The 12,410-nt window shown below is 41.7% G+C and overlaps 1 protein-coding gene across 2 annotated transcripts in view; it reads left to right on the forward strand.

Annotated features, from left to right (window-relative positions):
• Positions 1–5,959, forward strand: part of LOC108932956 (TOX high mobility group box family member 3-like) — a 56,452-nt gene extending 50,493 nt beyond the window's left edge. For both annotated transcript variants that reach the window (XM_018749682.2, XM_029252264.1), the window contains exons 4-7: positions 1,146–1,406; positions 2,264–2,491; positions 2,935–3,015; positions 5,215–5,959. In XM_018749682.2, coding sequence (XP_018605198.2) covers positions 1,146–1,406; positions 2,264–2,491; positions 2,935–3,015; positions 5,215–5,895 — 1,251 coding nt within the window. In that variant the 3' untranslated portion in view covers positions 5,896–5,959. The remainder of the gene's footprint in view (positions 1–1,145; positions 1,407–2,263; positions 2,492–2,934; positions 3,016–5,214) is intronic.
• Positions 5,960–12,410: the final 6,451 nt, after the last annotated feature.

Consider the following 12,410-nt stretch of genomic DNA (forward strand, 5'->3'; position numbering starts at 1 on the left):
TTGACTGTTTTTGGCTGAGTTTATTACAGTTGTACTCGATTTTGGATTTTAACCATTGACTTTTTGATAGGTGTAGGGTGTAAGCAGCTGATACTTGTGACAAAGTGAGTAGGAAACTATATATCTTCCGGTAAGAGGCTGTAAAAGTGTGCGAAATAAAGTGTTTATGAATTACCTTTACATTGACGCTGTTCATTGGGCTCTGTGTATTGTCTATCACTGAAAGAGATCAATTCAGTACATCTGAATACCAGATGGTCTTTTTCTGGGTTGTGGGCCACATCACCTTTTTGTTGTGTTTACTTACTTCCCAGCACTCGCTGTTAACATCTGTGCTCTCCAATCCGTCTACCCTCTGCAAAAGTGGCAGTGCCAGTAATTCCACATTCAGCACAATCACTGCAAATACCCCCAGTTCAGGCCTCAAAAAACATTTGAGATTTTAAATCTGAACATTTTAAATTATTATTAGGGGTCTTTATGATGAGCTTGACAGCAGTGGAATGATCACAATACACAGAATGGGAGGCAAATAAGCCTGTTTCAATTTCTCGATCTCCCCCTGGCACACTGATTTATAGAATTGATTACATGAAAATATTTCTCTTATGCTGCTGAAGTATATATATATAAAATCTGTCAGCAGATGAGGCTTCATCCCTAAATATGCTGGCAGTATCGTTTTGTGCTTCCATCATTGTAGGCTGCAGAAGATATAACCTTCAAAATGTCAGACTTCACAGAACGAATATCATTTTTATTTGGTGGACACTTTTGGTGCTTATTGTGCATACAGATTCTGCCAGGTGCAATATTTCTGTGCTTCCACAGCACTTCTGCTTCAGGGAATGCAGACTTTTTTCTGTTCCGCAGATGTTTGTATAACCATTTACACTGTTTATTTCATACAGCACTGATCTTTTGTGCTGGTGATAGGACTGACAATTGAGAGATTCAGCAGATGTCAAAGAATGCAGGACCCAAATTCAACCCAGACCGTACCCTCTGGAGCTCTGAATTTGCAGTTGAACCTGTACTGTTTACATGATGCAGGTTCTGTTTATTCTGCTCTGTTTGCCTTTGGTTTAGTAGCTGTCATAATAGATTTATGTTTTAATTACTGTGCCTCCCTTCCTTTCGTTTAGAACCTCGGTCAAACCCAGCTTCGCCAGTACCCCAACCCTTCTATGGTCATGAGGTCAATCATGACCATGAACAACCCGTCTGCTGTGATGTCACGAAACCAGCTGACAACTATCAACCAGTCCCAGCTAAGCACACAACTGGGTCTAAACCTGAGTGGACCAAATATCCCTCACACATCTCCGTCCCCCCCTGCCAGTAAATCTGCCACCCCATCACCCTCCAGCTCCATCAACGAGGAGGACCCAGATGAAAGTAACAGGGTAAGTATATATCTCATAAACCAAATAAATTCATTGCCTTCAAAGTTATCGATTATTCCTTTCTGGCTCAAGGATATTTAAAAAATTAGTTCCTTTTCATGCTATGTGTTGTCGCTTTATTACTGTACTTACTAAATTGTATTGGTTACCTATATGCTTTGAAATTGGTTTTAGGAATCTTTTGGTAGTCGACAAAGCCTTAAATAGATCTTAAAAACAACTTTTTTTTTAATTAACTTTATTTTTATTTGTCTCAATGTTGGTTCCTTCGACTGCTTAGAGTTACTTATACAGGTGGTCCCACGGTCTACGATTGAGTTACGCTCCATTAAACCCATCATAAGTCGAAAATATTCTAAGTCGAAAATGCATTTAATACACCTAATACACACCTCTGCGTGACAGACTGGGAGATGCTGCTCGCTGCTTCTGCCCAGCATCGTGAGAGAGTATCACACCGCATATCACTTGCCCGGGAAAAAATTTAAATTCAAAATTTGAAGTACAGTTTCTACTGAATGTCTATCGCCACCTCACTGTGGAAAAGTCGAAAAGATTGTAAGTCGAACCATTGTAAGTCACGGACCACCTGTATTTTTAATTTTTATTACGATTAATTTACTATTTTTGTACAGCACCTTTAACTGCTAAATTTGTATGAAGCTGCAATATTAAGTTTCTTTTCTTTAATTTTTTTTGTTATTAGCTGATACTTGTCATCCGTGGTTTATACGTTCATGTGGTTTTTAGTACGAGAACAATGCAAAATCTGCCAAATGGTAGAATACCATGCCATTCCTTAACTGCTAGTCCGCAAAATGCTGGGGTGGCTAACAGGATCAGTCATTCTTTGGCAGGCAATCGGTGAAAAGCGTCCTGCTCCTGATGCGAGCAAGAAGCCCAAGACACCCAAGAAGAAGAAGAAGAAGGACCCAAATGAGCCCCAGAAGCCTGTGTCTGCCTATGCACTCTTCTTCCGTGACACACAGGCTGCCATTAAGGGCCAGAACCCCAACGCCACCTTTGGGGAAGTGTCTAAGATCGTGGCATCCATGTGGGATGGCCTGGGGGAAGAGCAGAAGCAGGTGGGACCATGGCAGAAATGTCATTCATTGCCACAGTGAATGAATGTGTAGTGTCCAGAGACAGATGTTTTGCAAAATTAATACTCTGTATTTGCTGTACACGGTGAAAACTGAACCTACCTGTAGCTTTTAATGATGCAGCTGAGAAGGCAGTCTTCTCTTCAGCCGCAGATTTTTATTGCTAATAATCTATACATAACGCATTGCTCTCTGTAAAATGTGAAGCATTCACCGGTGTATCTTTTTTCGGCATTTACATTCCAACTGGAGGATGTGTGTCCAACTTTAACAACCTTTAAAACCTGATAAAAGTACATGAATATAGTTGTAAAAAATAAAATGCTGTGAATCATTTGGAAAATTTAGAATGGAATGAACCTTTTTGTTGAATAACAGCGATGAGCCATTGTGAGTAACGCTAGGGTGTCCCTTTTTTGTTGCAGATCTATAAAAGCAAAACAGAAGCAGCTAAGAAAGAATACCTGAAGGCCCTTGCTGCATACCGTGCTAGTCTGGTGTCAAAGGTGGAATGTCATTTGCTATATTTTTTTCTTTACAGTATGAAATATCTTGTCAATTCTGAAATAGTGTATCTTTTAACTGATTATATTTAGCTTCTTGGTTTGGAAATACTCGTTTTAAGTACATCTTTAGTTATTTGCTGAGCTATTAACAAGTATTTCCCCTTTCTAATTTTCAGTTTTTTCTGCTTAATGATATTGAATTTGATCCTGTCTTTTTGTCAGTTCTAGTAATGCATGAATGGAACCAGATAGATAAAGAGATAAATGAAACCAGTATTGTTTTTATGTACACGTGGTCCCTGATTTACGATGGTTCAATTTAGGTTTTTTTGACTTTGCGATGATGAGCTGGCGATAGACATTCAGTAGAAACCGTACTTTGAATTTTGAATTTAGATTTTTTCCCGGGCAAACAATATGCGGTGTGATGCTGTCTTGCGATGCTGGGCAGTGGCAGCAATCCGCATCTCCCAGTCTGTCACATGGTCACTATACAGATTCCGCCCCTGTATCTATACGTTGTGTTTTATGCATCCATAATTTTGAGAAACGCCCATCTGTGTCTTCTGCTACTGATGGGAAAAAGAAGAGGAGGGCAATTACTCTTGCGAGAGACTCAAGATAATTGCCCTGCATGAAGGCGGCAAGCCCGTAATGGCCATCGCACATATGCTAGGCTATGATGTTTGGCAGATTAGTTGTATGAAATGCATTTTTGACTTATAGTATTTTCTACTTATGATGGGTTTTGTGGAACGTAACCCCATCATAAATCGGGGACCACTTATATGTTTGGTGTGAGAGATAATCAATGTGCAATCAAATGTGTGGGAAAAAAATGGCCGCATCCCAGTCTATAACTGGTTGTGACACCTTTAGCTGCAAAAACTGCAACTAAATGTAGCTGTTAGTCAGATTCTCAAATCACTGTTGAGGAATCTTGCCCCATTACTCAGTGTTGAACCCAGCAACTTTTCTAGTTTTTCAAGAACGAATAGATCTTTTCATGTCTTACTTTTACATCTGAGCTGGATTCAGTTTAGGACTTTAACTAGACCATTCCATACATTAATTTTTGTTTCTTTACAGTTAGTTCTCTTTCCATTTAATTTGCATAGCTGTGACTATGGTTCAGCTGAAGTTCAGAGCCTTAAAAATGCATGCGAATGGAGGTTTTTCAATGGAGGTTTTAGCAACCTTTCTTTGAAAGTCTTCAGAAATGTTATTTGGAAATGACATGCTGTCTTTTTTGCCAGCTTATGCTGGTAAGGTTTAAACACTAGAGAATTTTATTGGACAAGTCAGGACTGAAACAGCTGGCTCTATCTCCTCAACTTGGTTGATTAAAGATGTGGAACAGTTACTTTTTCACACTTATCATGAACAGCCGTTTCAGTCAGTGGCTGCTTCTTGTTGATCATGGTCCTGATACCCAGTTTTGACTAGATCATCAGTAAAGGCATTAGTCTTCAGTGAAAACAAAAGCTGCTTAAAAAGCCTTTGGCCTGGATGAACATCTTTAGCCCTCTTACTGAATTTATCATTTTCATTCATTTGCTTAGCACAGACTTATCCAAAACAACTTACAATAATTATTAGTTAGCATTTAGCTGAAACCTTTGTGCGAGGTTTGCAGTTGTCTTGCAATGCCAGATACATTGCATGCATGGCAATCATTCCCTTCTTTCCAGGCGAACACCCGATATACACTATGAGCAATTTAGAGCTGCCAACTCACTTGAAACATAACTTTGTACTGTAGGAGGAAACCAGAGCATCTGAAGGAAACCTACGCAAACATAAGAACAGACAAACTCCACACTGACTGAACTAAATTCAAACATCTGAACCCATGCTCCAGGTGCTCTGAGGCACTAGTACTATCTGCTGTCCCACTGTGCCACCCAATTCAGTGGTGCTCATTTTAGAAAACCCCTCTGCTTTTGGACAAAACTTATCATCTAAGATCAAAAAGCTACAGAAGAACATTGGTGTGCCTAAAATCAAAAAGAGTTTCTTTATTTCATTGGATTTAACACCCATTGGCTTTTATCCTTATTAGCTTCAGTGTCCTTCTGCTGTCATTTAGGACTTCAGTGACAGTGTGTATGTGTTTCAATGGCTTACAAAGCGTAACAGCGGTAGATAGTGGACTGGGTGTGGACACAGTCGACTGAGATTTTGTATTTCCCCTTCCAGGCAGCAGCTGAGTCGGCAGAGGCACAGACCATACGCTCAGTCCAGCAGACACTGGCCTCCTCCAACCTGTCCCCCTCGCTCCTTCTTCCGGCACCCATGACCCAGCACCCATCTGTGGCGGCTGCCGCACAAGCCCTACAGCAGGCGCTCCCACGTGCCATCGCCCCCAAGCCTCTGCCTGTGCGGTTGCCAGGCGGCCAGGTCGTAGCCTCAGTGGCCCCGGGAGTGCCCTCGCAGCTGATGGGGCCCATGAGCCCTCCCATGCAGCCTCCGCAGCCTCACCACCAGATGCAGCAGCATCTGCAACAGCACCTGCACCAGCAGCAACTGCATCACCAGCAAATTCAGCAGCAGATGCAGCAGCAACACTTCCAGCAGCACCTGCAGCAGCAGCTCCAGCAGCACCATGTCCAGCAGCAGCAACAGCAGATGCAGCTCCAGCGTATGCAGATGCAGCAGATGCACCAGCAGCAGCTCCAGCATCTCCAGCAGCAACAGGCCTCCCAGTGTTCTCCTCCGCAGCGGTCCCCAGGAACGCCACAGTCTGTGGGAGCGCCTGCCCCTATGGGCAGCCCCCACCCCCAACCCCAGCAGCAGCAGCAGCAGCAGCAGCATCCATCCCAAACACAGGCCCATGCACATGCCCATGCCCAGGTCTTGTCCCAAGTCAGCATCTACTGAGCCAGAACATGTCTCGAAAAGAGGAATATAACAATAAAAGTGCCAATCCTGGTTGCTTTTCTAAGTTACACTTAAGAAGTGTGTAAGAATTAGTATGTATTACGCAGAGCTGTCCACAGTTGTAGATGGATATGCAGACTCGTGCATAAAGGGATGAATATAAGATGGATTTTGTCTATAAAATAGGCTGTATCATGAAAAAGGTGTCAATGGGCAAGTGCCTGTTGCTGTTTTTTTCCCCTCTCAGTTTCTGGCACATTAGGTTAAAAATGGACTCGGGGCACACCTGTGAAACAACATGCTGTAATATTAAGGAACAATGCCGAGTTCTTATTTAATGGCAAAGCTTTATTTATGAGGTTCACATTGTGGCTGCAGCACAGTCTATGGGCAAACATAACTTTTAAATGGCATCTGTGGGACTGTGGGGGAAGCTTGCTTTATAATTACCATGAAAAGGATGTTTTTAACAAAAGGTGGGGGGGGGGGGGGGGGCGCTTGGACTCTGATGACACGCAATACTGGTAACCAGTAATGGGTCCATGTTCCTTAAGAGGCCAGTATATTGGGGGCACCTACTTTTTAAGACTTAAAAAAAAAAAAAAAAATCCTTACCCTTTTCATTTCCTGTGCGGAGTCCCGGATCATTACACGATGCATTTCCAGCCAGACTCTATCAGAGTGTGTTTATCTGACAAGCGTGCTAGCCGTGCCTCGAGGAGCACAGGAACGGAAATGTCTGCGGCGTTCGCCGGACGCAGAATGGACGGACAGCGAGTGGACGGAGAACAACACTGCCGCAGGCCATTTGTGTCACTGTGTCTGTAAAGTGCAACAGAATCTGCTGTAAGTGTGTGGGACGGAGGCAGCACCAAACGAGTGTGCTCGGTGGAAAATCCCCAAAGTCATTTGCTTGAAAAAATCCACTAAGTACAAATGGCACTCGGACAGAGAAAAAATATAGAGGGGGGGAGGGGGGGCACCCATTGAAGTATGTCTTTACCTCAGACTTTTAACAGGCTCATAAATTATATGTTTCTATTTTTTCCATGTTGTCTAATAAAGTGAATATTTTATGGTTAGTGTAAATGGAAGGATCTAGTTTGAAGCTGCCATGATTTTTCACCATCCTCTTGATATCACAAATCTATTAACAGGAGAAGATGACATGATTCGGATAGGGTCGGAGCCCACGGGAATGTGCTGATAGGGAACCTGTAAGACTAGAAAGGATGTACATTTTTCATATCACATGTTCTAAAGTTTTAATATGTGAGGCTTTAATTAAAACATTGGTATAATGACCTGTGGATTGCTACATCACATAGTGCATTTCTGCTGTTTTATACTTTTTTTATGAGTTACAATAGCAGCAATTAAGTTGTTTGTATTTTGCTGACGGAAGACAAAATCAGCTGCTTTTGAAATCTGTCTAGAGAATAAATGCATTTCAGTATAAAACAATCTGTTTTTGAGCTCTTAATAGGCTAATTTAATTTTTGCTTGGTCAGTGAAGTTTAAAAAAAAAAAATCCATCAGTAAAATACTAGCCATAATTTTGTATGAAGCATATATTTCTCAATGTCTCTTTGTTTGCAATTAAAGACAACGATCACAAATGTATATTTCAACGAATCCGTTCATTTCAAGCTTCGGCTGGAAAAGAGGTTTACGTGCAACTTGACAACGGCTTCAACGAAACGCTGCGGGGGAATCGGTTGGAAACGTGTCGCGTTGCTGTTATTTACCGTTTTGCTTTTGCGGATGCGTTATGAGCGTACTTGAGCGTGTAAAAACAGTGTCAAGCCTGGCTGCTGGTACTTATCTCAGCAACTTTTCCGGTCGCGCTCATCAGCAGTTCCAGTTGCGCGGCCTTTTACGGAGTGCCGTGTCTGAATCGATACACGTTCAAGATGTCCTCCGGGCACGTTCATTCCCTCTCAAAGCATGTGGGGGAGGGGAGCATAGGGCCCACAAACACTCATTATCATAAATCCACAATAAGAATGTGAGACGACTGGACTGGCTTTTCTATGTGTGAAATGTGAACCTCAAACCATTTGTCTGGAACATAATGAAAATGACATGTTGATAAAAATCTGAGCACAGGCATATTTTTAAACAGCATTTCAGGGTGTAAGGAATTGATTTATTTTTTTTTTTTTTTCCGTATTAGCCGTAGCAGAAATGATTCTCTCCTATTTCAGTGCGACTCAATTCCCTTCTCTCGTACATGATTAATTACAGCATCTGTCCTGACAGAAGCAGTGCTGGTGAAGCCTGTAGGAAAACGGCAAATAAGCCCTGGCAACAATCTTGAAGCGCTTACGATAAAATGAAAATTAAAAACAGCAAGTGTTGCACATGACCTGAATCTCAATTGCGGCAGCCGGAGAATGCTGAAGGAGGTGTGTCCATGGCTACCGAAAACAAGCCTTTAAAACACACGGTAATGAGACTGGAAATGGCATTTATTATTCTGGAAAAAAAAAAAAAAAAAAAAAAAATGTTTTCAGGGAAGGATATTAATAATGCATGCCTCACTTGTTATTCCACAGACCTTTAACGTTTGTGTTTAGTGTGTACAAATATTTCGCCGTTTGGTCTGCTCAGTGGAAGGTTACACATATTGTTCACACTGTTTAAAACATTGGAACTGCAACAGAATTAATTACAAAATGTTTTCCTGTTCGTATTTACAGGAAAAACGAGGAAACGCAAGTACGCCCGAATGGCTTGAGCAGCTCCAAGAAAAAAATCTAAGCAAACCTTAGCATCACTTGGTGTGAATAAAAAGACTTACAAATTAAACTGACTAGTATTCATTTATCAGACACATATATTAAAAGGGATTATTCGCTAGTATTTCGCTAACACCTTCATCCAAGGTGGCTTACAGTGTTAGACACACTAAAGAGTAAACTCCCTATGGTCAATTACACATCTATACAGCAGAGCAAAATAACACACACATTCATACTATAGGCAATCCACCTGAATTTGCACAATCATGACCTAGATTGTCTATTGTCCAAATGTCCATCTGTGTATTGGGTAGACCGTGACGCCAGTTGTCGGGGTTCGTTTGCGTGCGTTTCCTGATCACTGCACACAAACAATGCAGGTGAAACAAAAGGCCCTGCTGCCGCTGGCCTGACCTTCCCAGCCAAGCCAAATGGTCACGATGTGGACGCAGGGGAGAGCCAATCATATAGTTCTGACCAATGTGTGTCATGTCCTGAGATGTGGATTGGTGTGCGGCCTCCAGCACCTACCCACTTTCCCTCCCAGTCATCTATTCCTGTATTCACAGTCCAGGTCACACCCTGAAAAGACAGGCTCTCCCGCATGTCTCTCATCATAAAGGCCCGTTGTATGCAGATGGTCTTTATGTTACGGCGAGGTTCTGTTTCCATGACCACGTTATTAGTCGATCTTGTCGTGAGTCAAAAATCCCCTTATGTTATATGAACCGATATACACAAGTCAACATGCATAAATATGACATTGCACAGTAGGCCTTTACCGTATTGTCAATGATTTAGCACAGCTTTCATTTAAAACAATAGTACAATGTATGCTCATGCCACACAATTTCACATTCATTTCTAAATCTATTGTCTTCTGCCTTTTTTCAGAATTACTAGAACACAAAAAATTTTTGCTTGCCAGCCTCTGTAAATAAAAAACTAACTTGAAGGAAATCACAAACCAAAAAATCTGTAAATAAAACGCAGTCGTATATAGACACCCATACTCTGAGTAAGACACAAACAATAAAAAATATGGTGCGGCAGCATGATCGCGCAATGTTATCATAGAACATATGGAACAGTCAGCTTAACACACTATGACAAAATGACGGGACTCAAAAATAATATAATAAGGTTAATGGGACGGCTGTCATTAGTCGCATGTGTCATATCTCAAGGACTACCTATATTACAAGTACATATTAATGCTCATAAATATACATTTCTATACGTATCATTTTAAATACTATACTGTTTAATTATAACACAACTTAGGAAATTTCATTTAACTTTGTTATATTGTTTATCCTGATGTTTAGTGTGTAATATATTGGGCACTATTTTTTGTGTTCCCCAAGATGAAGAATTAGACTAATGTGTCTGTTGTGTTTCTCCAAGTGTGAAGTGGAGCACAGAAACGAAAAAGATATGCTGCGGTTCATATTTATTGAATGAATTCCAGCACCTAGACTATCGCTATCGGTTGATGAATAAAAGCATCGGCACTAATTTGACATGCAACGTGGCTGCCAAATTAACCACCCGTCCATCTGGGTGACCGATGATGTCAAAACAATGCAATGAGTGATGCAGCACTCTGACAGTGTTTGTTTTTTCTGTTTACATGAGCAGACTGCACTGGTACGATAGATGTTTGTGTGAAATCTTGAGTTCTTTCTTTATCTTATGGTTCCACATGCCTTAACTAACTCAGACTAACCATTTGCATATAAAGCTCTTGAGGTATTTACACACACACACACATTTTCTGAACCGCTTGTCCCATACGGGGTCACGGGGAACCGGAGCCTACCCGGCAACACAGAGCGTAAGGCCGGAGGGGGAGGAGACACACCCAGGACGGGATGCCAGTCCATCGCAAGGCACCCCCAGCGGGACTCGAACCCCAGACCCACCGGAGAGCAGGACCCGGTCCAACCCACTGCACCACCGTACCCCCCGGTATTTACATTTAACATAATTTTAATCATATTGTACCATGTTACTGCAAAGTTCACCTTGATAGACAAGAGGGCTATGGCTGCATTCGCACAAACAGCATATTAATGTTGCAGAACTGATATTTTAAGACTTACTTTTGTTTGAGATTTTTTTAAAATTTTGGACATGCTTCTTATCCACAGGCAAAATATTCCATTCTAGTATATATGGGTAGCCAGTTTGTAATCTTTAGAATCTAGGACATGCACATGCAGTGAAAATCATAATTCCTGACAACGATATTGCCTTTGTTTCTCAATGAAACGCTGGTTTGATCCCCATCTGCAGTCTGATCCCTGCAGCATTCTGCTGCTTCTCTCCTCCTCTGACCTCTGCTTTAAGAAAAGAGAGAAAATAATATGAACACTTACTTTCTTACCTCTTTTAGTTTCTCCTTTAATGAAGCGGATTAAAAAAGGAGATCAGAAAACATCCACTTCCTAGTATATTGCTCTGATTTAAATCTATGATGTTTATCAAATAAATAATTTACTTATGGGTTATAATTTAGTTTTGTTTTTACTATACTTTAAAGTAATCATTTCCTGATTATGGCTGATTATGACTCTGGTACTTGTGGAAAGAACAGGATATACAGTACGGTCTTATATAAATGGCCCTATATAAAGGGTTCTTTTCATACAGCAAACATCTTGCTTTTGTGTGCAGTACATAGATGTGCATCAGCAATGCCTAATCTCAGGAAAGTCTCACATTTGATTCGAAACATCCAATTTTTTGGCAAAACAGCCAATGATATATTATTTTTGAGTACCTAAATTTTTTCTCATAATGTGTTAAGATGAACGGGGGTGCAGTGGTGCAGTGGGTTGGACCGGGTCCTGCTCTCCGGTGGGTCTGGGGTTCGAGTTCCGCTTGGGGTGCCTTGCGATAGACTGGCATCCTGTCCTGGGTGTGTCCCCTCTGGCCTTACGCCCTGTGTTGCCGGGTAGGCTCCGGTTCCCCGTGACCCCGTATGGGACAAGCGGTTCAGAAAATGTGTGTGTGTTAAGCTGACAATTAATTGTCATTGACAACTTGTCCAGTTTTGGGTCACGGTGGTCCAGAGCCTATGCCAGAAGAACATGAAAGTTGACCCCGGATGGAATGTTAACTCACTGCAGGGCATTCACTCTCTCTCTCTAACACACACACACACACACACTATGAGTCATTTAGAATCTCCAATTCACCCAAAACAAGTCCTTAGACTTTCGGAGGAAACCAGGGCACCGGGAGGAAGCCCACATGAAAAAACACAGACTGAACCAGATTCTAAATCAGGTCCAAACCCAAAACCCAGGCACTGTGAGGCACCAGCATTAACCTGATACACCATCAAGCTGCACAATAAAAATTACAATAAAATATTTTATTTTGTGTAAGAAGTAGCTCAGTAAAAAATGCTGCTGATGTCTCCATTAGGTAGAATGCCATTGTGTGAATTTTAGGAATCTAGGTTGCTAAAAAAGCTAAACAGGCAGACTGGAAGGCCCTGGGAAAGGTCAAAGGGGCTCTAGTGGAGGCCATCCAGTTGGGAGAGTGAATGTTCAAGGGGAACGGCACAAATAGGCCAAAGAGGATAAAACACACTCACGCTTGAGACTTGCAGTTAACAGGAAGGATTTACAACAATGCTCATTTACTTCCCCCGAAAACCCCAACATAAATACGGAAAATCACTGCTCTGTATGACTCAGGCTTTCCCAAATGTACCTTTCAAATGCATATAATTTCAGACTGTTTTCAACAATGTAGGCC

The sequence above is a fragment of the Scleropages formosus genome, chromosome 5, assembly GCF_900964775.1.
Source record: "Scleropages formosus chromosome 5, fSclFor1.1, whole genome shotgun sequence".
Taxonomy (NCBI): domain Eukaryota; kingdom Metazoa; phylum Chordata; class Actinopteri; order Osteoglossiformes; family Osteoglossidae; genus Scleropages; species Scleropages formosus.